This window comes from Magnolia sinica, chromosome 12 (genome assembly GCF_029962835.1).
Source record: "Magnolia sinica isolate HGM2019 chromosome 12, MsV1, whole genome shotgun sequence".
In the NCBI taxonomy this organism is placed as follows: domain Eukaryota; kingdom Viridiplantae; phylum Streptophyta; class Magnoliopsida; order Magnoliales; family Magnoliaceae; genus Magnolia; species Magnolia sinica.
In genome coordinates, this window is record NC_080584.1 from 39,146,460 (window position 1) to 39,169,103 (window position 22,644).

General features: G+C 40.7%; 1 protein-coding gene across 1 annotated transcript in view; it reads right to left on the bottom strand.

Annotated features, from left to right (window-relative positions):
* LOC131221248 (conserved oligomeric Golgi complex subunit 1) overlaps positions 1-22,290 on the bottom strand; it is a 49,505-nt gene extending 27,215 nt beyond the window's left edge. Inside the window, exons 1-2 of the mRNA XM_058216443.1 lie at positions 20,034-22,290; positions 2,946-3,137 (exon numbers count right to left, since the gene is read on the bottom strand). Coding sequence (XP_058072426.1) covers positions 2,946-3,137; positions 20,034-22,202 — 2,361 coding nt within the window. The 5' untranslated portion in view covers positions 22,203-22,290. The remainder of the gene's footprint in view (positions 1-2,945; positions 3,138-20,033) is intronic.
* Between the last annotated feature and the right edge of the window lie 354 nt (positions 22,291-22,644).

Below are 22,644 nucleotides of genomic sequence, written 5' to 3' on the forward strand. Positions count from 1 at the left end.
ACTATCAGCTTACTTCATCTCTAGTATGATCTTCTGCCATTCACGTCATTTCCTTTCCATCAAATTAGTTATCCGTGAGTGCTCTTACTAACGCAATTAAATCGTTGTGTCACCTTCTTTCCATCTCACTGTGTTATACAAGATCTGCAAATGAAGACAAGGATTGGTGGTGAACATGAAGCTCGTGAGCTATACCTACATGATAGGGGACATCTGCACTCCGTTAATTTATGAGTATCATCTTCGTAATAAAGAGTGTGTGCGGTTATAGCATGCACGCTTAGGTCATGTGCCTGTCAAGTCTCTTAGATTTTTATTTCCAAATAATTTTGAATTTCAGCATGATGCATGGGGTCCACACTGTTTGATTTGATTCATTTTGATATATGGGGTCCAACTCTCATTGCTTTTTTTGTTATAAATACTTTATTTTATTTATCGAAAACTACTCTAGATCTACTTCGATATACTTTTTGAAGAATCAGGGTTTTGAGTGTCATCCTTTGTGAAAATGTTCCACACTGATTCTCACACAGTATGATGTCAAAATAAAATATCAACGGATCTCAAAAAAATGATATCAAAACATAAGTGTTTTGGTCAAACAATGTGAATGAATATTTATGCCATGAGTTACACAGTTATCTTTTTGACCAGGGCATAGAATTCCATTCCTGTCTATGACTCTGTGTACTCCTCAACAGAATGGTATTGCTGGGCGGAAACATCGTCATCTTCTTGAGGAAACTGGATCCATTTTAATAAGGATGAGGGTTCCCAAGATCTATGAGTCAATTTTTATTGTCACCTATATGATCAACCAAATGCCAACTCCCTTGGGAATAGCTATGATCTCAGACTTTTAGAATACAATCATGCATTATTCAGTGTTCCTTTAAAACCTTTAGATGTGTATTTATTTTGTTCAGGTGTTGGGATCATCTAAAAATAAGTGGGTACTCGGTCTGTGAAATGCATTTTCTTAGGGCATGCTAACAGTCAGAAAGGATAAAGTGTTAATCCTGTGAATAGAAAGGTATCTCTAAGGGGTCATATGGATGCCTGTAAGTATTATTTGCTGTAAAGGGTTTACAGGTAACTCACTTACAGGTGGTGTTCAGACACGAAATTTCACCTGTGAGTGACAATCTGTAAGTCACAGCTTTTCAGTTCATTTGAAATCCTGAGAAAAAGAACTGATTTCATTTACCTACAAACAACTTACACCTGAAACTTGTTACAACTTAAAAACTTACAGGCATCCAAACGACCCCTAAGAATGTTACTTTGTTAGAGAATATCCCTCAATATCTCCTCAAACACAACAACCAGGACTTCCTTGTAATGATACAACTCTCCTAGTAATCAAGGATTCTCATCTCTTTCTCTTGGACCGCGCCTTTCTGTCTCGTTGAGCTTCCAGCTCTCATGTGCTACTGGGTATCCCTCCTGGACCAATACTCTTCCCCCTAGTCCCATTCATGTATCTTCTGAGTCTATGGAAACATCGTTGAAGCTGGACACTTGAGGGAAACATAAGGAGCCAACCTCAAAGATGACTGACCACTATCAGTCCTTGTGTCAAGTTCCTCCATCCTATCCCGACTTACCAATTTCTCTTCGCAAAGCTGGTCACTCATGTACATCTCACCTGGTAAGTAATTTTGTGTCATGTCATTCCATCTCACTGGCTTTCGAAGTCTTTTTCTTCGATTTTTCATGTCTATGTTCCCTCTAGAGTAGCATATGCTCTGGCTCATCCTCATTAGAAAGCTACTATGATCAAAGAAATAGCTTCTCTTGACAAAAATGGAACATGGGACTTGTTAAGTTGCCAGAATGAAAGCATATGGTTGGCCATAGTTGAGTGTACACATTAGAGCATGATCCAGATGGCTCAATTGCTAGTTCCAAGGCTTGCCCTGTGGCGAAGGGGTTTACCCAATAGTTCTCACCTATTATCATGAAAATTTGCAGGACATATTGACGGAAAATAAATTACACGTGTCGTTTCCTCGTGTCACCAAGTTAAACACTTCCGTATTCTTCTGTCTATTGTTGCTCCTCGTAATTGGCCACTCCACCAATTAGACATGGAAAATGCCTTTCTTCGTGGTGATCTTCACGGGGACGTTTATGTCTCTTCCTCCTAGATTACGTATATCTGGCACAAGAGGGAAAGTATGCTAGCTAAAGAAAGCATTGCATGGTCTTAAATGGTCTCTGCAACTGTGGTTCGAGAAATTTAGTAGAGCCATCTCTCAGATTGACATTTATAGAACCCATGTGATCATTCCATGATCATAAAACACACTTGTGCATCCACAATTATCCTAGTATGTCATTGATATTGTCATCACTAATAATACTGAAGATGAGATCACGATAGTAAAATCATTGCTGACCAGCACTTCCAATGGTAAAGACTTAGTTTTACTGAAATATTTCCCAAGTATCAAGGTGGCCTGGTCTAAGAAAGGAATTTTCATCTCTCAATAGAAATATGCCCCGGATCTTATTCAAGAAACCATGAAGTCAGGTGCTCATCCTGCAGAGAACCCTACATAAGTGAATCATCGGCTTCATCACAGGGAATCACAGGCTCCTAATGATCCCTAGGTGTATCAGCGTTAGGGCCTATATGGACAGGGAGAAACCAAAGTATGAAAAGGGAAATACACCGTAGAATCCAAAACTGTGAAATTCTAATGCCAGTGGCCTGGAAAATGCCTTGGATGCACGCTTCATGGAACTTCATGAAGCCCACTTCATGGTAGTATTATTCAAATGACTATATGATGCATAAAGTATTGAACATTAACTACAAAATTCTTGCAATGCTCAGGAACATTTAGAAGAATGGCTGAGCAATGCTCACAATGCTCAGGAACATTTAGAAGAATGAACAGAAATGAAATGAAACAAGAACACTGTTGCGTACTTACATTTTCCAAGAGTCTTCCCGCAAAGTTCTGTAGGATCAATTTATCAAGGACATGACCTCCAACTCTATGAATTTCTTGGCATGCTTGGAAGAGAAAAGCTGTAATGTAGAGTGAAGGCATGGAAGGAAGTGCAATTTTCATCTCCAATGCCTCAGTAGATTGTTCTTGTTTGATCACTATTTCTTCCCAACCCTACACAAAAATCACTACATAACTACAAATGTACCTAAAGAGTGAAACACGAGCTGAATACAAAAAGCAAGACACAAGCGTTAAATCAGTGAATACTTCATCCACATAGAGATGTGAAACATGCGTTCAAGTACTTGCTATTAGCATATCAGAAAGAATTATTAACCTGATCATTCTGTGCACAGTTAACCACAATAGCAACAAGAAAACAAAAGGAGAGAGAAAGGAATGTACTCAGAATCTCAGACATGGAAAAAAATGGTAGTTTATTGCACTCCATACAAGGGAAGCAACTGGAATCCCAATGTGTCCAATTCTACAATATTTATGGTAATCTTTGGTGAAAGGAAGTCGGTGCAAAAGAAATGAAGATTTACATAGATTCAAGGCATCATGAAGGGTCTACAAGACTACTTACAGAGTCCACAAGGGAAAACGGTTGACCATGTCCACTAGAAATTTTTTTCCTTCCTACATTTATCTAGAGAACATGAAATTCAGGCAAGATGTAATTAGGATTATCTTCTATATTTGCTCTTATTATTATTAGGCTTTTACCATCTTAGGTAGATTAAATTGATTTGAAGTCAGCCATGCTTGATTTGAAATCAATCTCTTAGTAAGGGGAATTCTCATTAGAGATTCACTTAAGAGTTAAGAGTCATGGGGGAGGGGGGTGTAGGAAGTAGACATTCTAAATTTTCTAAGCAAAAGTTTTCTTAAGTTTTGTAAGAAGAAGCTTGATGTTGATAAAGAATTCCTCCCTCTCTACTCAAATATTCACTGGGTGTACTCTTATCCATTTCTCTACAATTTGGGTGTCGAGATCTAATTGCTTGATAAACAGGTTTCACCATTTTTGGTATCAAAGCGAGTCATCATTGGGAATTTTCGACTCTACGTCATCTCCAAATGGAATCGAAAGGGGTGAGACAGCAAGAATTCACACAAGTACTTCAATTGATCCACACACTCCCAAAGCAAATAGATCAACTCACACATACAGTAGGCAATCTCACTAATCAAGTGGGAGAGCTCCAGCATTGGGGGGAATCTGGAGACTAAAGTTGGAATACATGGACATATAGGGGAAGGTTCCCACCAAGGCCCTAACCGACAATGAATAACCTGACTTGTGAAGACACCAACGATTGAATCCTTTAGTTGTTGGAACATGATAGAGAATCCAGAATAAAGGTAGCCATTTCAGAATTCCATGGTCAGTTGCACGTTGACGACTTCATTGATTAGCTAAGCACGGTGAAAAAGGTATTCAAGTACAAGAAAATTGCGGATAATCGGAAGTGAAGTTAATAGCTATGAAGTTTAGCATGAAACTTCTCCTCTAATTCCTGCCAACTATATATTGAATTCGGCAGTTAGTTTGAATACCATGTGAAGGTCGCGGCATTTAACGAGTGACCGAATAACTATAACTTATGATAATTATTGTTAGCTAACTCACCACATTGCATGGTGAATTGACCAACGTGTTCAATAGTCGACTAAACAGGTTTATCAAAAAACAGAGCGAAATCCGGTCGATAATTCCTTGGCAATGGATGTTGCCGATCTACATACTCTGGGTATGGTTTGTGATAGATGGGGATAGTGTTGCGGCCTAACACTTGGCAACAACCTCTTGAACGAGTCACATTATCTGGTCCGGATCAATTCACTCAGGTTCTACCACCGACGGTTGATCTGGCCAAAATCGATTAAGATTATCTTGAAATCTAGGGCCTTACAACGGATTGAATCCAGCTAGAGGTCCATGATTTCTGTTTTCAGACATGAATTCCTTGGCCACCCGTTCAGGTCACCTAACTTCCATGGGAGGTGGCGTGTTCCTGACCTCCGAAGGAGGAATCGGTGGTGGGTTACATTGTAAAGGTGGCAAAAGTGGTAATGGGAATGAATTACCGACCGAGTTTTCGTTATGTTGCGACATGGGTGGCATCAGTTTTGTTATCACGGCCAATAACCGTTGCATAGCTTCAATATGGCTAGCCATGTAACAATTGGTAGTCTCAGCCTGGACACGGAACTGCTCTGCTTAGGCCCTTCCATATTCCCACACCATTTGGATGCTCATTTGAACATCTCAAAGTACGACAAATACCTTGTCCGGGAGCATGGCTCGATATGTGGATGATCCAGCCTGATTTCCGATCAGGTTAGCATTCAAATTAAGCACCTTTGGGGGCCGCCTAGACCTACACATCATCACCTGGAGGTGGTGCGGTCGGCGTCACAGGTTTGGCCTCGGCAATTCGGGCACTTCTTCTTTGCATTTTTGGCAACAATCAAACCGGTAGTCAATAGATAAGGTCCCACCGGGCGTGCCATAAAATTATTCGACGTTGTTTTCTCATAGTGTATGCGGGCGTGCCAGAATTGGATTTTCGGCTCCAATTTGAGCTGAACAACAATGACCCCAAGCACTAAGATATGCAAACACATTGTATGACCAAGATCTGGAGATTGGCTGCCAATTTAGCCACTCGCTCAATGTGCAAATGGATCAGGCGATAGTCAGAGGGTGGGGTTCGTCCCCTAAAGATGGGTTACTCCTTTGCCTTCCGTACAAAAGGACTTTTCGATACAGATTAAATGAAACAAGAAAGAAATTCTTACAGTCGGCCACTACGAGATATTAAAGAACACCTCCCCGATGTAAAATTGAATCTAGCATATGAGCGTAGACCCAAAATTACAGCTAAAAGTTACTAGCTACTTAATTAGTAATGATTACACTACGGAATGTAAAACAAGAAGTTCGGAAAGTAAATAGTTACACTAAGGAATGTAATTAACTTGACAGGAAAAGTAAAGACTCACACTACGAAATGCAAAGAAACTAGTAATTTGAAAGTTAATTGAAAAGATAATTGATTTGGTTTGATTAGTTTGGTATGAGACGAATTATTTTGCTGCAATCTTCTTCTATTTATAGCTTTGTTCTAGCCATTCTAAATTCTTCCCATGTTCTGACAATTATGGTAACCGTTCACCATTACTTTGCTTATGGATGCTTCTCGCGTTCTGTTTTTCTTGCTTTCTCTTTTTAGTTACCTATCAAGCAACCATGCAAACTCAATCGCTTGGCACCTGTCATTTACTCATCAAAGCTCGACCGCTTGTCCTCTCGACCGCTTTACTAGCGTTCGGCCGTAATCGATACATTGTAGCTCCGCTTCTCGGACATAACCATACATATTTGTAGGAAATCCTCTAAATGCCTCATGCATATCCGTAAAGATCACACATAAATGACCCTGATTGGTCGAAACAGGGCTTGGCCAGAATGGGTACGAACAATCCTAGTAGGAAAGAGCAGTGTCATTGTTGCAATCTCCGGCACCTCCTTCAAGAATGTGGTTGTTAGAGTTGTAGCTGAGAAACATGTAGAGGATGGTGGAAAGCCCAAAGAAAACCTTATGCACCCTCCTCTAGAGACTTGTTGGCTCTAGGAGCCCTCTATCATAGGTCTTATGGTGGAGGTGCACTCGAAGGTCCTAGAAAACACCTGGGAAGCTTCAATGGAGCTAGGTGGCAAACGTCCGAATCAACAACCCAACCAAAGTTGTTCAAACTTGGTTTATGGAGGGTGTTGGGGTTCATGATTATGACTTCATCCTCAAACCTCAGTTGGAGATGGAATTTTAGGTCTTCTTTAGGCCACAAATGGAGCTTGAACAAGTTCTAATGGCAAGTGTTCTCTTCAATGACGGCCCTTTGTTAAGGCTTTGCCGATGGGAAGATAGATTGGTTTTCCACTGGGAGAGCTTGATTTCAAGTGAGTGGTCTTCCCTTAGATCTCTGGTTCATGGAAGCCTTTGTGCTAATAGGCTCTTGTATCGGAGAAGTTCCCCCATCGATCCAGTGGCAAAGACATGCTTGAAGGTTCCGATGGCAAGGATCTTCATCAAGTGGAAGAAGGCGGTAACTCTCCCTAAGATGATCAAGATCAAGGTTGGGAGGAGTCGATGGTTGTGGGTGTCTTGAGAGAGGTACTCGGCCACGCTAAGCCTACTTCAAAGTCACCTAGGGAGGAAGAGGTTGTTGGTTTCAGACCTCTTGGGAGTTCTCAAGCGACAATGGTGATTGAAGGAGCACTGCTTCTGTGCTCTGCTGGAGCTCTAAAAGGTGGAAAGGATATGCGTCCATCGCATGACCCTCGTTGTACTGAACGGGTGTCTCACGGAGTGACACATGGTTAAGATGCTGACATTTCGGTTGCTATGGTAGAGGGTAATACTTTTGATCATAGGTTTAGAGATGTGGAGGTTCAATCGACGACTTTGATGGATCGAACGCCAGGTAGAGGTTCGGTCAGCAAGTTCAATGTTGGCATGGAGGCTCGGGAGATAGTTGCCAGCTATCGGCTCGGGCGTCAGCCTCAGTCAAGATGTGGACGCTTGGAGGACAGCAATGTCTCCTCGAGCGCCATGTGGAACCTCGAGGATCGGCTACATCATTGCAGTTGTGGACATGTGTCCCGAGGAGAATACAACGCTGACAATTTTCTCTTTTGACGAAGTTCCATCTCCACGTGTCGAAAATGACGTCAGCTGAGAAGATCAACATGGCAATGGTGCAACCCAGTTATCGAGTCAATGAGATCTTGATACCCAAATTGTTTTATATATATATATATATATATAAAGTGTTCACAAGAACAACAGTGGAGTAGAGAGGGAGAGAACTTCATTGATATTAACCTTCTTCTCTTATAAAAAAACTTCAAGAAAATTCACACTTGAAAAAAAATAAAAAATTTTGAATGACCATCTCTTACACAGTACGCTACTACCCCTTTTTATAAATCATAAATGAATCTTTTCTAAAATCCCCCAGATTTCAAATCAATCACAATTTACCTCAAACCGATCTAATCTTCCTTACTATGACAAAACCCTGATAATAAAAAACAAACATAGAAAGTAATTATATCTCTAAATCAGCCCAATATCTTAAATCATATTAATCACATCCCCTTCGTATCTTCAATTACATAAATCATCTTCAATCACATCTTTCAAGCAACCCCTCATATCTCCCAAAAAATAGTAAATTACAATCCTTAATTTAGGCCCCCAAAACTGTAAACAAATAGTCCAAAAATCAGCATATGTTGGGCCTATGGTGGGCTATGGGCCTACATCTTGTTGGGCCCTACAGTGTGGCCCTACATGGTCCTAAGTGGGTTGGGCCCGGAAATGGCCCTAGATGGACCTGCATCAATTCTCCCTGGCATTGAAAGAACTCGTCCTCAAGTTGGAAACTGGTCTTAACATTTAGACCAGTACTTACCTCTACGACAAATTTGCATCAAGCAAGCCTTCACTCGTGTGGACTCGAGGATTCTCGCACATTCCCTCCCACTTACCAACGTTATCACTTTTGAATCCTTACCACCACCACCAAAACCCAATTCATATACTGAGAGAGCTCTCTCCAAGCTCCCCACCCCGGGATCCCTCCTAGGAGGTGAGTCTGAGAAGGTTGGCTTGCTCTTGATCATGGAATTAGGCTCTCCTCAAAGAATCTGGTTTTGGCGCTAGATATCTATAGGCTTAGTGGTAGTCCCTTGTGCTGAAGACTTGGAAATTCCGAGTATCGAGTAGAACCCCTAACTAGATCACGGCTATAAAGAGACTCTGAGGGAGATTCTCGAGGTTAAGCCAATCCAAGTAGCTCCAACAAGAGATCATGGGGATGTTGAGCTCAGCACCCTCCACTGTCAAGCGACGATTGCTAGTGGCAAAAGGTGGTTGCATTGCAGGCTACGATACATCAGGTGGGCCAAATGGTCGGGGTCTCCTCAACCGAGCCCTCTTCCAGTTCATCAAGGATCAGAGAAGCCAGGTGTCTCTCATATGTCTCAGAAGGTCCTGCTCTCCCCCAAGGGGCATCGGGAATTGGTAAGTCTAGTTTCTTATTTTAATTTTGAGTTGAGGGGCTCAACCTTTAGTTTGAAGAAGGGGACGAGGTCGATCAATGCCCAAATGAAGATTCTTAGTCAAAACGTGCAAAGACTGGGTTGCTAACAGAAAGGGCGCTAGATAAGAGACGTTTGTCATGATTGGAAAGTTCAAGTGATCACGTTTGAGGAGACCAAGTTACAAGCCTTTGACAAAAAAATGGACTCTCTGTGGAGTGCTCATTCGAAGGAGTGGGTCACTATCAATTCTGTTGATTCAGCTAAGGGGGCAGTGGTAGCCTATGACTCCAATATCTAGTCCAGAGGGGATTGGTGGGGAGGTGTTTTCTTTGCTTCTATGGTACTCCAGGACAACACATCGGGATTCCAGTGGTGCTTCACATCTGTGTACTATCCGAACTAGTAAGCCAAGAGGCGGGATTTCTAGACTGAATTTAGCCCTATTTGGGCCATGTACCTCTGAAAAATCAAGTGGAGGAAAGATCACTCGAAGTATGATAGATTTTTCCAATTGGGTTGGTGCGCACAAACTGGTTTATCTCCCATTGGCTGATGGTAAATTCACTCATTGAATGGTAAAGATAAAGTTGTGATGTCCAAGTTGTATAGGTTCTTGGTGTCGATGGACTGGTTGGAAAGATTCCCTTTGGTCTCTTCGAGGGGGGCTACTGAAACCCATCTTAGATCAATGCCCTATCATGCGAGAGCTGGGGCCCAAAGCCTTTTCGATTCGAGCTTGCTTAACTCAAGGTAGAAGTTCTCTCCAGGTTAGTTAAAGATCAGTGGCAATCGTTTCACATGAAAGTTTACGCAAGCTTCAGATTATCTCAAAAGCTTAAGCTCTTAAAAGGAAATATATGCACTTGAGGTGTTGGGAAACCAGGCGGAAGAAACTGCCAATATCTTGAAAGACATTCAGGCTCTCGGCACTAAGTCAGAGAATATAGAGATTTTAGAAGAGGATAAACTTCTCAAGGTGAAGTTAGACCAAGACTACTCAAACCACATTAAGGAGGAGGAAATTAAGTGTAGACAATGCTCGAGGGCCACTAGCTCAAAGAGCGGGACAAAAAATATGAAGTTTTTTCATAGCATTGCAAGTGCACTAGCTAGGAGAAACAAGATTATTAGCCTTGTGGTGGGGGGGAAGGAGAATCGAGGAAAAAAAAACATATATGTGATTCAATGATTAACTTTTATAGTTCCCTTCTAATAGATGAGAAGTGGGGATAAGCCGTTATTGGATGGTCTAAACTCCGATCATCTTTCCCTCACTAAAGCCGCCTCACTTCAGAACCTCTTCTTAGAGGTGGAGGTCAAGGCAGCAGTTATGTTTTTGGAAGGCAACAAGGCTTGAGGCCCTGATGATTTCCTTGTGGCCTTTTATCAGGAATTCTTGGAGGTGGTGAAAGGTGATGTTATGAGCTTCATGGCTGAGTTCCACTTCCACCTAAAGGGTCGACTGTCGTATTTGTTGAGGGCATCCTTTATTGCTATCATACCAAAGGTGACGAAGGTGGATAGCCTAAAAGACTCAGGCCAATTAGTTTGATTGGGGATCCATACAAAATTATCGCAAAGACTTTAGTCACCAGATTTCGAGCAACCTTAGCTAACGTCATCTCAAAAAGCCAGAGTGCATTCATCACTAGAAGGCAAATCTTGGACAGTGCTCTAATTGCTCATGAATGCATTTATTCTTGACATAAAGGGGGGGGGGGGGGGGGGAGGAGGGAGTGTGTAAATTGGACATATTGAGAAGGCTTTTGACCACATTAATTGAAACTTCTTGGACTACTTGCTAAGGTGCCTAGGTTGCGGTCCAAAATGGAGAGATTGGATGAGGGAGTGTGTGAGCTTAGTTGGATCCTCAGCCTTAATCAATGGGTCCCCAAAAGGCTTCTTTAAGCCACCAAGAGGAATTCGGCATTGTGATCCCCTCTCATCCTTCCTCTTTGTGGTGTTGGCTAAAGCCTTAGGTAGGATGTTAGCGAAGAGTCGAGACTCGAGAGGTTAGGCTCATCCATAGAGTTCGGGTCAACAAGGCGAATCCTCCAATCTCCCATCTTCAATTTGCTGACAACCCAATCTTTTGTTACGAAGCTGATGAGGACACTGTGGACAAGCTAAGGACGATTATACTTTGCTTTGAATCGGTGTCATAATTAAAAGTCAATATTGCCAAGAGCAAGTGTTGAGTGTTCATTTGTTCAAGGAAGAAACTGTGCGAATGGCAAACATCTTTGGTTGTCAAGCGGCCTCCTTCCCCTCTACTTACCTTGGGCTCCCCTTATGCATCGACAAGTCGGCAAAGCATCTTTGGGATGTCGTTGTGGAAAGGTTCACGGGGAGGCTTTCAAAATGGAAAAGTAAATACTTATCCCTTGGAGATTGCATCACCCTCATTAAGGTAGCACTAACAAACTTACTTCTATATTATATGTCTCTCTATATTATGTCTCTCCTTAAATGCCCAAGGTCAGTTCTGGCTAGGCTAGAACATCTAAGACAGGAGTTTTTTATGGTGAGGTTCAAATGATAAGACAAAGTTCCACATTATTGATTGCAAAGAAGTTTGCAAATCTTGGGGGGCAAGTATAAGGAGTTTGGAAATGATGAATCTAGCTCTTTTAGAAAAATGGTATTGGAGTTCAAGGTGGAAGAGAACTATATGTGGAAAGCAATCGTAGCAAAAAAGTACAGTTGCATGTTGGTGATTGGTGGATCAGAGATTCCTCGATGTACAAGGCATCAGGCTTATGGAAGGGGATCTCGACTGTGCATGCTAGGTTCATGGAAGGGGTGGGCTTCTCCCTTAGAAATGGAGAAAGAATCCACTTTTGGCAGGATGTGTGACTTGGGACCTCCCCCCTCAAGAGTCGTCTCCGTTAATGTTTTTATAGATTCCAAAAATTCAATGGTGGATCCGGACGAGAATGAATCCAGGAATCCATAACCTACTCATCCTGGATGGTGAACAGAGCTAGCAACCCACCCTCAGGAGATGGAAACATCAACTCCACCCTAGCCCCTCTTAGGAAATCTGCTAGGGTTTTAGATGAAGTTACAAATGGTGCATAAGTTGACGTCGGCCCCCCATGCATGCAGAATATGCCTTTACAGACTTAAGCAGGCACCCCATGCCTGGTTCTAGTGATTCAATTCCTCCAGCTTCAAGACGATTGTGTACCCGAATCGAGTTGGGAGTGAGAATGTTGGGAGGATGTACAAGCACCGGGTTTCGACTGCTAGTTCATATTGTATCGGTCCCCGAATTAGTTAGTGGGCATACCGTATAAGAGGGAGACTCGATTTCCCAACGTTAGCTCGTTTATCTATGGAGAACATCTCAGTTTTAAGATGCTTCACATGGAGAGGGGATGAGGTGGTGTGCACCCCGCCTTTCTGTAGGAACTTGTTGAACGAGGAAATTCAGGAATTCGTTATGCTTCTTCACCATCTCCAACATTGCCTTCCTGTATCGATAGTATGATTTGGCTTAGATAAATAGGATCGATTCTCAGTTCGATCCTTCTTCAACTCTCTTTAATCCTCCTCCAAGGATCCTCCTTATTCTCATACATCTTATGTGTGACTCTACGAAGCTCCCTCGAAAATCGCAGCCTTCATATCATTAGTTGGAAAAAATAGGGTCTTAACCATTGACAATCTCCAAAAATTAAAAAAAAAAAAAAACTATGATACTTCCTATTGTTTATGTGATGTGCTTGTGGATCCCAAATCTGTAGATCATCTCTTCATCATTTACTCATTCACAAAATAGATATGGAATCAACATTTTCAACCTTTTTTATGCAATGTGAGTTATGTCGGCCTCAATAGAACACTTCTTTCTATTTGGCATGGGGCAAAGTTAACCATGGACAAGAAGGCTCTTTGGAGATTGGCTCTTCTTGCCACCTTGTGGGCAATATAGGGGAAATAAAATAGAAAGTGCTTCCTAAATGAATCTTCCAGGGTGGGAAGGAAATGTCTCCTCTAAGGCTATCATGCTTGTCGTGGAGCGAGCCTCTTGTATTTCTTCGGTTAAGGATTGTAAAGTTTTCCTCTTTGTTTCAATTATAAGCTTGTAGCTTTTGCGCCACCTTGAAGCTTTCTTAATAATATTTTGGTTGGCCTTAAAAAATAATTTTTAAAAAAAATAAAAAAAATCAATGTCTGCAGAAGTTTGAAGAGTAAAGCAAGGATATTGGTATCATTTATGTCTTGGTTGCCAAAGAAGACACAAAGCAAACAGATGTTCCGCCTCCTATACAAGAGCTCCTTCATGAATATAAAGACTTAGTGCTTGAAGCACTCCCCACTAGACTTCCTCTATGAAGAATATTCAACACAACATTGATTTAGCGTCAGGTTCGAATCTACCAAATATTGCACGCTACCAAATGAGTCCAACTGAACATGTTGAGCTCTATTGGCATGTTATTAAGTCGCTATAGAAAGGTTTAATTCAAGAAAGCATGTTGTTGATGCAGAAATATGGACGTCCTCTTTAGACCACTTGAGACCAAGGTGTCCCGTATCGGTATCGGTTGGCGTAACGGTGACCTCCAAAACCGATACGGATACGGGGGCGTAACAGCCCGTAACAGCGCAAAATTTTTTTTTTGCCAAAAAAATATGAAAAAATATGGATTAAATCCGGAATATTCTAAGCATTCCAAATATGCATTCATTTATAAATTGGAACATGTTTATGGTGGTGTAACGGTCCACTCTTTGGTGAGAAGTTGTATCAGACTGTTTGATGAATTTATAAACCAGATAACCTGAATTTGACTACAAAATTCATATATTTAATTTTCTAACTATCTACTATCAATGAGAGATATATTAGAATGAATGTAATATAAAAATATCTTACATTTAGGTGTTTGCAATTATTTTTGATGGCCAAAATTCATGCGTAAATAGAAAAAAATATAAAAATATATATATAAAATGGCACCCCAAATATGTAAAATGCACATTAATATGTTCTACTATGATTAACACATCATATGACATCATTAAAACAGCAAAAGAATCATTAAAAAATGATTTTTCGAATTTTCAAAAAAAGGGCCGAAATAAATGCGTAAATAGAAAAAAATATAAAAAAAATATAAAATGGCACCCCAAATATGTAAAATGCACATTAACATGTTCTACTATGATTAACACATCATATGACATCATTAAAACAGCAAAAGAATCATTAAAAATGATTTTTCGAATTTTCAAAAAAAGGGCCGAAATAAATGCGTAAATAGAAAAAAATATAAAAAAATATAAAATGGCACCCCAAATATGTAAAATGCATATTAACATGTTCTACTATGATTAACACATCATATGACATCATTAAAACAGCAAAAGAATCATTAAAAAATGATTTTTCGAATTTTCAAAAAAAGGGCCGAAATAAATGCGTAAATAGAAAAAAATATAAAATGGCACCCCAAATCTGTAAAATGCATATTAACATGTTCTACTATGATTAACACATCGTATGGCATCATTAAAACAGCAAAAGAATCATTAAAAAATGATTTTTCGAATTTTTAAAAAAAGGGCCAAAATAAATGCGTAAATAGAAAAAAATATAAAAAATATATAAAATGGCACCCCAAATCTGTAAAATGCACATTAACATGTTCTACTATGATTAACACATCATATGACGTCATTAAAACAGCAAAAGAATCATTAAAAAATGATTTTTCGAATTTTCAAAAAAAGGGCCAAAATAAATGCGTAAATAGAAAAAAATATTAAAAAAATATAAAATGGCACCCCAAATCTGTAAAATGCACATTAACATGTTCTACTATGATTAACACATCAAATGGCATGATTAAAACAGCAAAACAACCATTAAAATTTGATTTTTCGAATTTTAAAAAAAGGGGCCAAAATTCATGCGTAAATAGAAAAAATATTAAAAAATTATTAAATGGCACCCCAAATCTGTAAAATGTACATTAACATGTTCTACTATGATTAACACATCATATGACATGATTAAAACAGCAAAACATATTAAAAAAAGTATAAATACCTATTTTTGACGAATTTCTGAAAAATGGCCCACCGAGCTTTGATTCAAAAAAATCTGTAATATAATGTGTTTTTATCTCAAATACCTAGCTAAGGTTGGTCGAAATTAGTAGTAGAAGGAGTGAAAAACAGTTTGGAAGCAAGAGGTTTCAAAAAAACAGCAAAAAATGAGCTAAAAATGAAAAAAAAAAGTTACCGGGCCCGTAACGGCCCGTATGCTGCTAAAATAGATGAGGTGAATTTCTCACAAACATCACACTGGACCTGTTGATGTACAAATCTGAACGTCCTCCTTAGACCACTGAGACCTGCAAGAGAAGACAAAGATGGAGACCCTGGCTGCAGCAGGGGACCCTCCGATGCCAAAGTCAGACAAGCAAACTAGGTCTAATAGAACGTAGGGTTTTCAGGTGTGATTTGTGCGTTACCTTTCACCATTGGGGATGCTCTTATTTATAGTTGAAAGGTGTGGTGGCATACGGGGCAATCTCACTATTTAATAGGTGCGTATTGTAAAGGGATTCGTATCCCGAGTGTGTCGCGATTATCTTCTGAGATCTTCGGCTAAGATCTTGGACAAGCCCGTGTTGCAGTTATCTTCCGAGTTCTTCAGCTGAGATCTCGAGCAGATCTCTTCAATAAGATCTAAGTAGACGGAATCAGAGGAAACATATAGTAGGCCGAGGTCGAGCATTCGAGGTGGCCTACATAGCAATCCCAAGGAGTAGTTTGCCGACCTAGATTCTCTAGCGAATCGTGGTCGAGTTTTCTCTCAATCATTGAGCGGATCACTGACCTGCCGACCTGCCCTTGGACGTCATATTCGAGCACTGAGGCTGAGCTCCCTTCCTTAGTAGAACATAGACGAAGTCGGTAATGACCATCATCTTCATCTTATTGTACGGTGCAGGGCTTCCTTGAGCGTAGTAGCTCGACGTCTTGCCTCATACTGAGTCATACCTCGAAGTCTTTTACCAAGGGATGATCCGAGCAATAGCTCGCAAATGGATAAGACTGTGGAATAGCTCGATGTTCGATGCAAGCAGAGACACTTTATCTTCCGATGGTCGAGCTCGAGGAATAGGCGGGTTTCCCTGCAGTGGACTACTGCTTTCTAGCCGCTGAGGGGCTCCTTGGTCATGCTCGGCACTAGTCGATCACGCAATGAGCACAGATGTCCAAGCTGACCTCTTCTCCTTGGTCAGTCCATTTTTACCCATAACACATGTCATTGTCTATTGTTCCCACATTATTAACCCCAAAGAAAGATGAATATTGGAGGATGTGCGTGGATAGTCGTGTGATCAACCAAATTACTGTCAAGTACCAGTTTCATACTACTTGCTTCAACGATATGCTGGACATGCTGCATGGAGAAAAGGTCTTTTCAAATATTGGAGTATCATCAAATACGTATTCGGCCTAGGGATGAATAGAAGACTGCCTTTTCAACTCGAAACGGGTTGTACGAGTGACTCATCATGCCATTTAGCCTTTCAAATGTGTCGAGCACTTTCACGAGGCTTATGACAGAGGTACTTCGGCCCTTTATGCTAAAGTTCTTAGTAGTCTATTTTTATGATATTCTTGTTTTTAGTCCTGACTCATCTATTCACCTTGATCATTTACGACAAATATTTGATACACTAAGGAGGGAGTCACCATTTGTTAACTTGAAAAAAGTGCTCCTTCCTTATTGATAATGTTGTGTTAGCAGAAGGAACTAAGGTTGACCAAGAGAAAATCAAGGCCTTTGTTGAGTGGCCCACCCCACAAACCCTTTCAAAGGTTCGTCCTTTCCATGGCTTAGTTACATTTTATCGGATACTTATCTAAAATTTCAGCACCATCATTGCACTTGTCACCGATTGCAAGCAAGATGACAAGTTCAAATAGGCTAAACGACTGGATCGAAGCAAAAAAGAAGATGATAGATGCTCTAGTTCTTGCATTTCCGAACTACAATAAAGTCTGAGGTGGAAAGCAACGATTTAAATGTTTTCATTGGTGCGATGCTAAGGAAAGTTAATCACTCTCTTTAGCAAGAAGCTTAATGATGCACAAAAAAACTACTCAACGTATAATCTCAAGCTCTATGCAGCGGTCCAAGCACTACAACACTAAAAACATTAGTTGATTTATTGATAATTCATTTTATACTCAGACCATGAGGCGTGGAAATATCTCAACTCCCAAAAGAAGTTGAGTGCTCGTCAAGTGAAGTAGATGGCTTTCCTGCAAGAATATACTTTCCTCTTGCGTTAAAAAGCTAGAAGTTAGAATAAAGTGGCAGATCCTTTGAGGAGAGTGATTCTACTCGGAACTCTTACCATAAAGATCGTTAAATTCAAGGTATTAAAAGAACAATACAAGGAGGAGCCCTCTTTTGGTAAGGTACTAGGTAGGTGTGGAAATAGTCAAGATCCAAACTGTGAATTCATCTCATGAGATGGATATCTGTTTTTTAAGGGCTCTCGCATATGCATTCCCGAAGGATCGTTACAAGAGAAAATTCTATCTAAGCTACACGGAGGGGGACTGGGCGGACACTTTGGAAGAGAAAATATTGGCCATGATGGAAGAAAAATATTATTGGCCCTTGTATGTGCCATGGCGTTAAACGATTCATAGCACGATTTCAAAGGTCATGTGCAGAATATCAGCCTTTATACGTCACTTCCAATTTCAATCGCACCATAGGTGGATTTTTCTGTGGACTTCATTTTAGATCTTCCTAAGACTCAACGGGGAGCAAATTCAATTGTTATTATGGTTGACCTTTTTCAAAGATGACCCACTTCATTCCATGCAAAAGGATAATGGATGCCACGAATAACATCAACATATTTTTTGCAGAAATTGTGCAACTTCATGGGATACCAAAAACAATAACTTCTAATTGTGATTCGAAGTTTGTGGGCCACTTATGCACTTTATGGAAGGGGTTAGGGACTGAGCTTCAATTCTCTAGTGCATATCATCCTCAAATAGACGGCCAAACCAAAGTAGTCAATAGGAGCCTCGGTAACTTCTTGCGTATCGTAGGCGGCAACGTATCTCGGTGGGACTTGGCACTACCCCAAGCCAAGTTTGCCTACAATGGCTCAATCAATCGTACCACTGAAAAATCCTCATTTGAAATTGGAAAGAGGAAAAGTTCACATCATGTACTTGACTCAATATCATTATCAATATAAGATCAAGTGAGTGAAGATATTAACACTTTCATCAGGCACATACAAGAATTGCAAGCCAAGATGAAGAAGAAGACTGAATAAAACAACACCAAGTACTGAGAAGCTACAAATGAACATCGGCAGGAAAAGATAGATAAAGAAGGTGACTTAGTAATGATTTATCTCTGCAAAGAAACGTTTCCAAGGGGAACTTACAACAAGCACAAGTCTAAAAGGATTAGTCCATGCCGAGACAAGAGGAAGTTGGGTGACAATGTCTATGTGATCGAGTTGTCAAATGACTTGTATATCTCGCCGACTTTCAATGTGGCAGATTTTCAAGTCACATGGCAAAGCGCTGAAAAGCGTTTAGCCATTATCAATATGGATAAACGGTTGCCAAAGAAAAGGAAGAAGTTGAACAAGTGTTGAGAATGAAGACCACTGACACTCGACGAGGCCGATACAAACATTACTTTGTGAAATGAAAGAACATGTTATATTTTGAATGCACATGGATCACAAGCAACGAATTGAAATGATTGGATCTAAACCTCTATTATTTGTATGAAGCGTCTAACTCGTCGAAGTCGAGTTCTTTCCAACAGAGGGGGAATGATGCAGGCCCACAACCCACCTAGGCCCCCTATAGGGCCCAACAATGATGCAGGCCCATAGTCCACCGTAGGGCCTAACATGTGTTGATTTTTAAATTATTTATTTATAGATTTGGGAGCCTAGATCAAATATTGCAATTTACTATTTTTGGACAATGGGATGGCTGATTTAAAGATGTGATTAAAGACACAAGGGGGGTGTGATTGAAGTTATCAGACTTATTTAGAGATGTAATTAAGATTATTTTTTATATTTGCTTTTACTATTATTAGGCTTTTTATCATTTTAGGTGAATTAAATTGATTTCAAGTCAACTATGAATGATTTGAAATCAATCTCTTAGCTGAGGGATTCTCATTAGAGATTCACTTAGAGTGTACAAGGAGGGGTGGTGCAAGACGTAGTCATTTCAAATTTTATAAGTGTAATTTTTCTTAAGTTTTGTAATAAGAAGTTTGATATCAATAAAGTATTCCTCCCTCTCTCCATTTCTTTATCGTTCAGGTGCCGAAATCTCATCGATTCGATAATTGGGTTGCACCACTATCCTTGTAAATGGATCTCCAAGGAGCTTCTTCAATAGAGATGGGGGCTGAACACAATGAGACTTATCATCTTCAAATGCAATAGAAGGATAAATCTAGTTATAAATGGAGAGAAGAGGAAGTAACAATCTCCTAAATGGGGGCAACACAATTGAGAAAGTGATGATAACAACAATTATAACAATTACTTACAAAAATAAAAAATAAAAAATAAATAAAAGAACTATACCCATTCAACCTTCAAATAAATAAACTATAATTATGACAATAATAGCAAGAACTAATTGGATAAGAATAAAATTTCTTCTAAATAAAACAGAAAAATGTGAACATCGCTACTTTAAAGACACATTTATCCATCATATCCATGTAGGCATAAAATTGTTTAAGTGCAAAACAGACCTCCGTAGGAAAAACTAAAATAAAAAAATAAAAATAAGAATAAAAATTTTAAAAAAGAAATGAAGGTAGAGTATCTGGGAGAAAATGCATGAGAAGAAAGAAAAGAGTACATGGTAAAAGAGGGCTAGCAAGCATATTAGATACTTACCCGCAATGGCATTGTTGCAGACAATGCATCATCCTTGTCAAGATCCTTGGACAAAATAATTGATAGCTCATTAGACACCCATGCTATCCACAAGCTATGAGCCTTAATGCAAAGATCACACAAAACCTTGTTAAGTTCATCGAGTTTTGGATTGGCAATGTCATCCACTCCAAACAGAGCAGCAGTAACTGATGAAGTTTGCCTTCTAGGGCTCTCAAGCATTTGCTTTCTAGGTGTATCAAGCACAGGAGAATCCAAAGCCAACCTGGAGTGCATCGACATAGATGATGCCTTAACCGTGGATCTTGTTTCAGTCATCACCCATAGCCTTGGGGAACCAAGTACCAGTGGAATATGACTTGAGTAGTTCCGTAATGCAAATAAGAGGCGTCCGATGAAAAGCGATCTTTCGACAATAATAGCTGGTGGCTGAGAGTCCTTTTCCTCTTTGCTATTGTCCAGGGCAGTAGAGAGCTGCCCAAGCTCATCTTCAAGTCCCTTCAGTAAGGTTGATATAGTTCTGTAACACTTATCTTGCAGATATGGCAGTAGCTCCTTCAACCTCGAAGTAGACTTTGGGGATTCTAAGAAATGCAAAAGATCCCCCAGAATACACTCACATCTACTGTCCACAGCATCTCTAATTCGACTAACTTCAGGTCCAAAATATGCATTTAGACATGTACGGAAATCATTCTCATCTGCTGCCGCTGCTTTCAAGCTCAATCCCATAGTAACCTTTCTATTGTTTGGCTCCAAAAACCACACACCACCACCCGTAGAAGGCTTCTTAAAGTACGCCTCAAAATCATTCTGCTCTCCAGGACCCGCCACAATGGCTTTAATGGAATCCCTCACATCAACATCTCTTCTCAAGTCCTTGAAGCCTGAATCGATAACCTCTTTCATCTTATTTACAAAAGCATCTTCAAAAATCTCATCCCAAAGATCCTTATCATCTTTCAATATGAGCTCACGGACCCGATTCCAAGGTGACTCAATCTCAGATCCGAAGACACTCTTCAACCACTCCAAACTCCCCTCCAATGCATCTCGACCATCCAATGTATCACGTACCATCTTCTCAGCCAATGCAAGCTCTTCTCCACTCTTAACATCATCAATCAAATACCTCCCATTAATCTTACCAACGGTCTCTTCACCACAGTTTTTCAACCAAGACAAACAGGTCTTGGCAACGAAATTCGGTTCGAGCATAACCATTATGGACTCCAATCTTTCTCTATGCAATTTCCAAATCCTGACTTCTTCGTCGGGATTCGGGATACCACCAAACAATTGTGTGCCCGGCGGGGTTCCCAAAACCGTTTTGTAGAACAATGGCATATCGTTCAAGACTTGAAGAAAAAGTTCTCCTACTTGTCCTAAACTAGTCTGGATAATCTTCACTACGTCACAGAAAACCGAAGAAACGGAAGTAGCAGATCCAGAATTACCTAATTTCTGTGAGATCCACGACCGGCGTGACTCCAAGAATAGTGCAAGCACCTGCCTTGGGCTGAGCTCGTCGCCAGTAGCAACGGCCGCTAACGCATCTGCATAGGCCCCGACACTCAGTCCTTGATCCATCAGTCGCTCTCGGCTTCGCTGCGAGATCTGTGCCTTGAAGCTCTCAACAATCTGCCACTGGTGCCCAAGGAGCGGGAAATTCAAGAGGAAATCAAGATCTGCATTACCGGTGCTGGTTATAAGGCCATGAACGACTTTGGCCCGGAGGTACCTTCCAGAAGCTTCCAGAAGCATGGACTCGTCAAGGCACCCCCAGATATTCTCCGGTGTGTCAACGAGGTACTTGACACGGGTGGCGATCCCATAAATTCGGGCCCGGGCAGGATTAGGAGCGAGCTTGGGGGTTTCAAGCGGCGAAGATGAAAGGGAATGAATGCCAGAGTCAATGGCAGAGAGATTGGAGGAGATGGATTCGCAGGAGGATTTCATGAGGATAATGGTGTCAGCAGATTCGATGAGATCACGGTAGCGGGTCCCGACAAGCTGGCGGAGCTCTTCCTTCTTCGATTCGATCTCTTGCTTCGTGGAGGATTCGACATTCCGGATCTCGGAGATGGGTTTGGATCTGAAGAGGGATTCGGCATCACGGGAGGGAGCCACAGCGGTGGAGTCAGTCGACGGGCGGGAAGGCTTCCTCATTTCGGAACTTAGGGGAATTGCGATCTGAGGGCTTTTGGTTTTGCCCTAATTCTCTGGCATTAAGAAATTGCGATCTGAGGGCTTTTGGTTTTGGGACCTCCCCATGAGTGGGCTGTGTTGAGATCAAACGTAAAAAATGGATTTTTATTTCAGGAAATGGTTCTATGCGTCGAGCTCATGGGACCTTCCCATGAGGTAGAGCTGTGTGGGCCCCACCGTGATGCGTGTAGAACATCAACTCCGTGCAATTGATGGGTCATATTCCAAAAATCAGCCGTATATGGAACTCAGGTGGGCTATGTCATCTAAAATCATGTGAAGACATACTAAAACATATAAAAGCACTTAATGGGGCCCATATAAAATTTTTAGTGCATCTGAAACTTGGTCTGACCCCTCATCCAAGTGGAACACACATAATGGATGGTCTAGATTTGTGAAC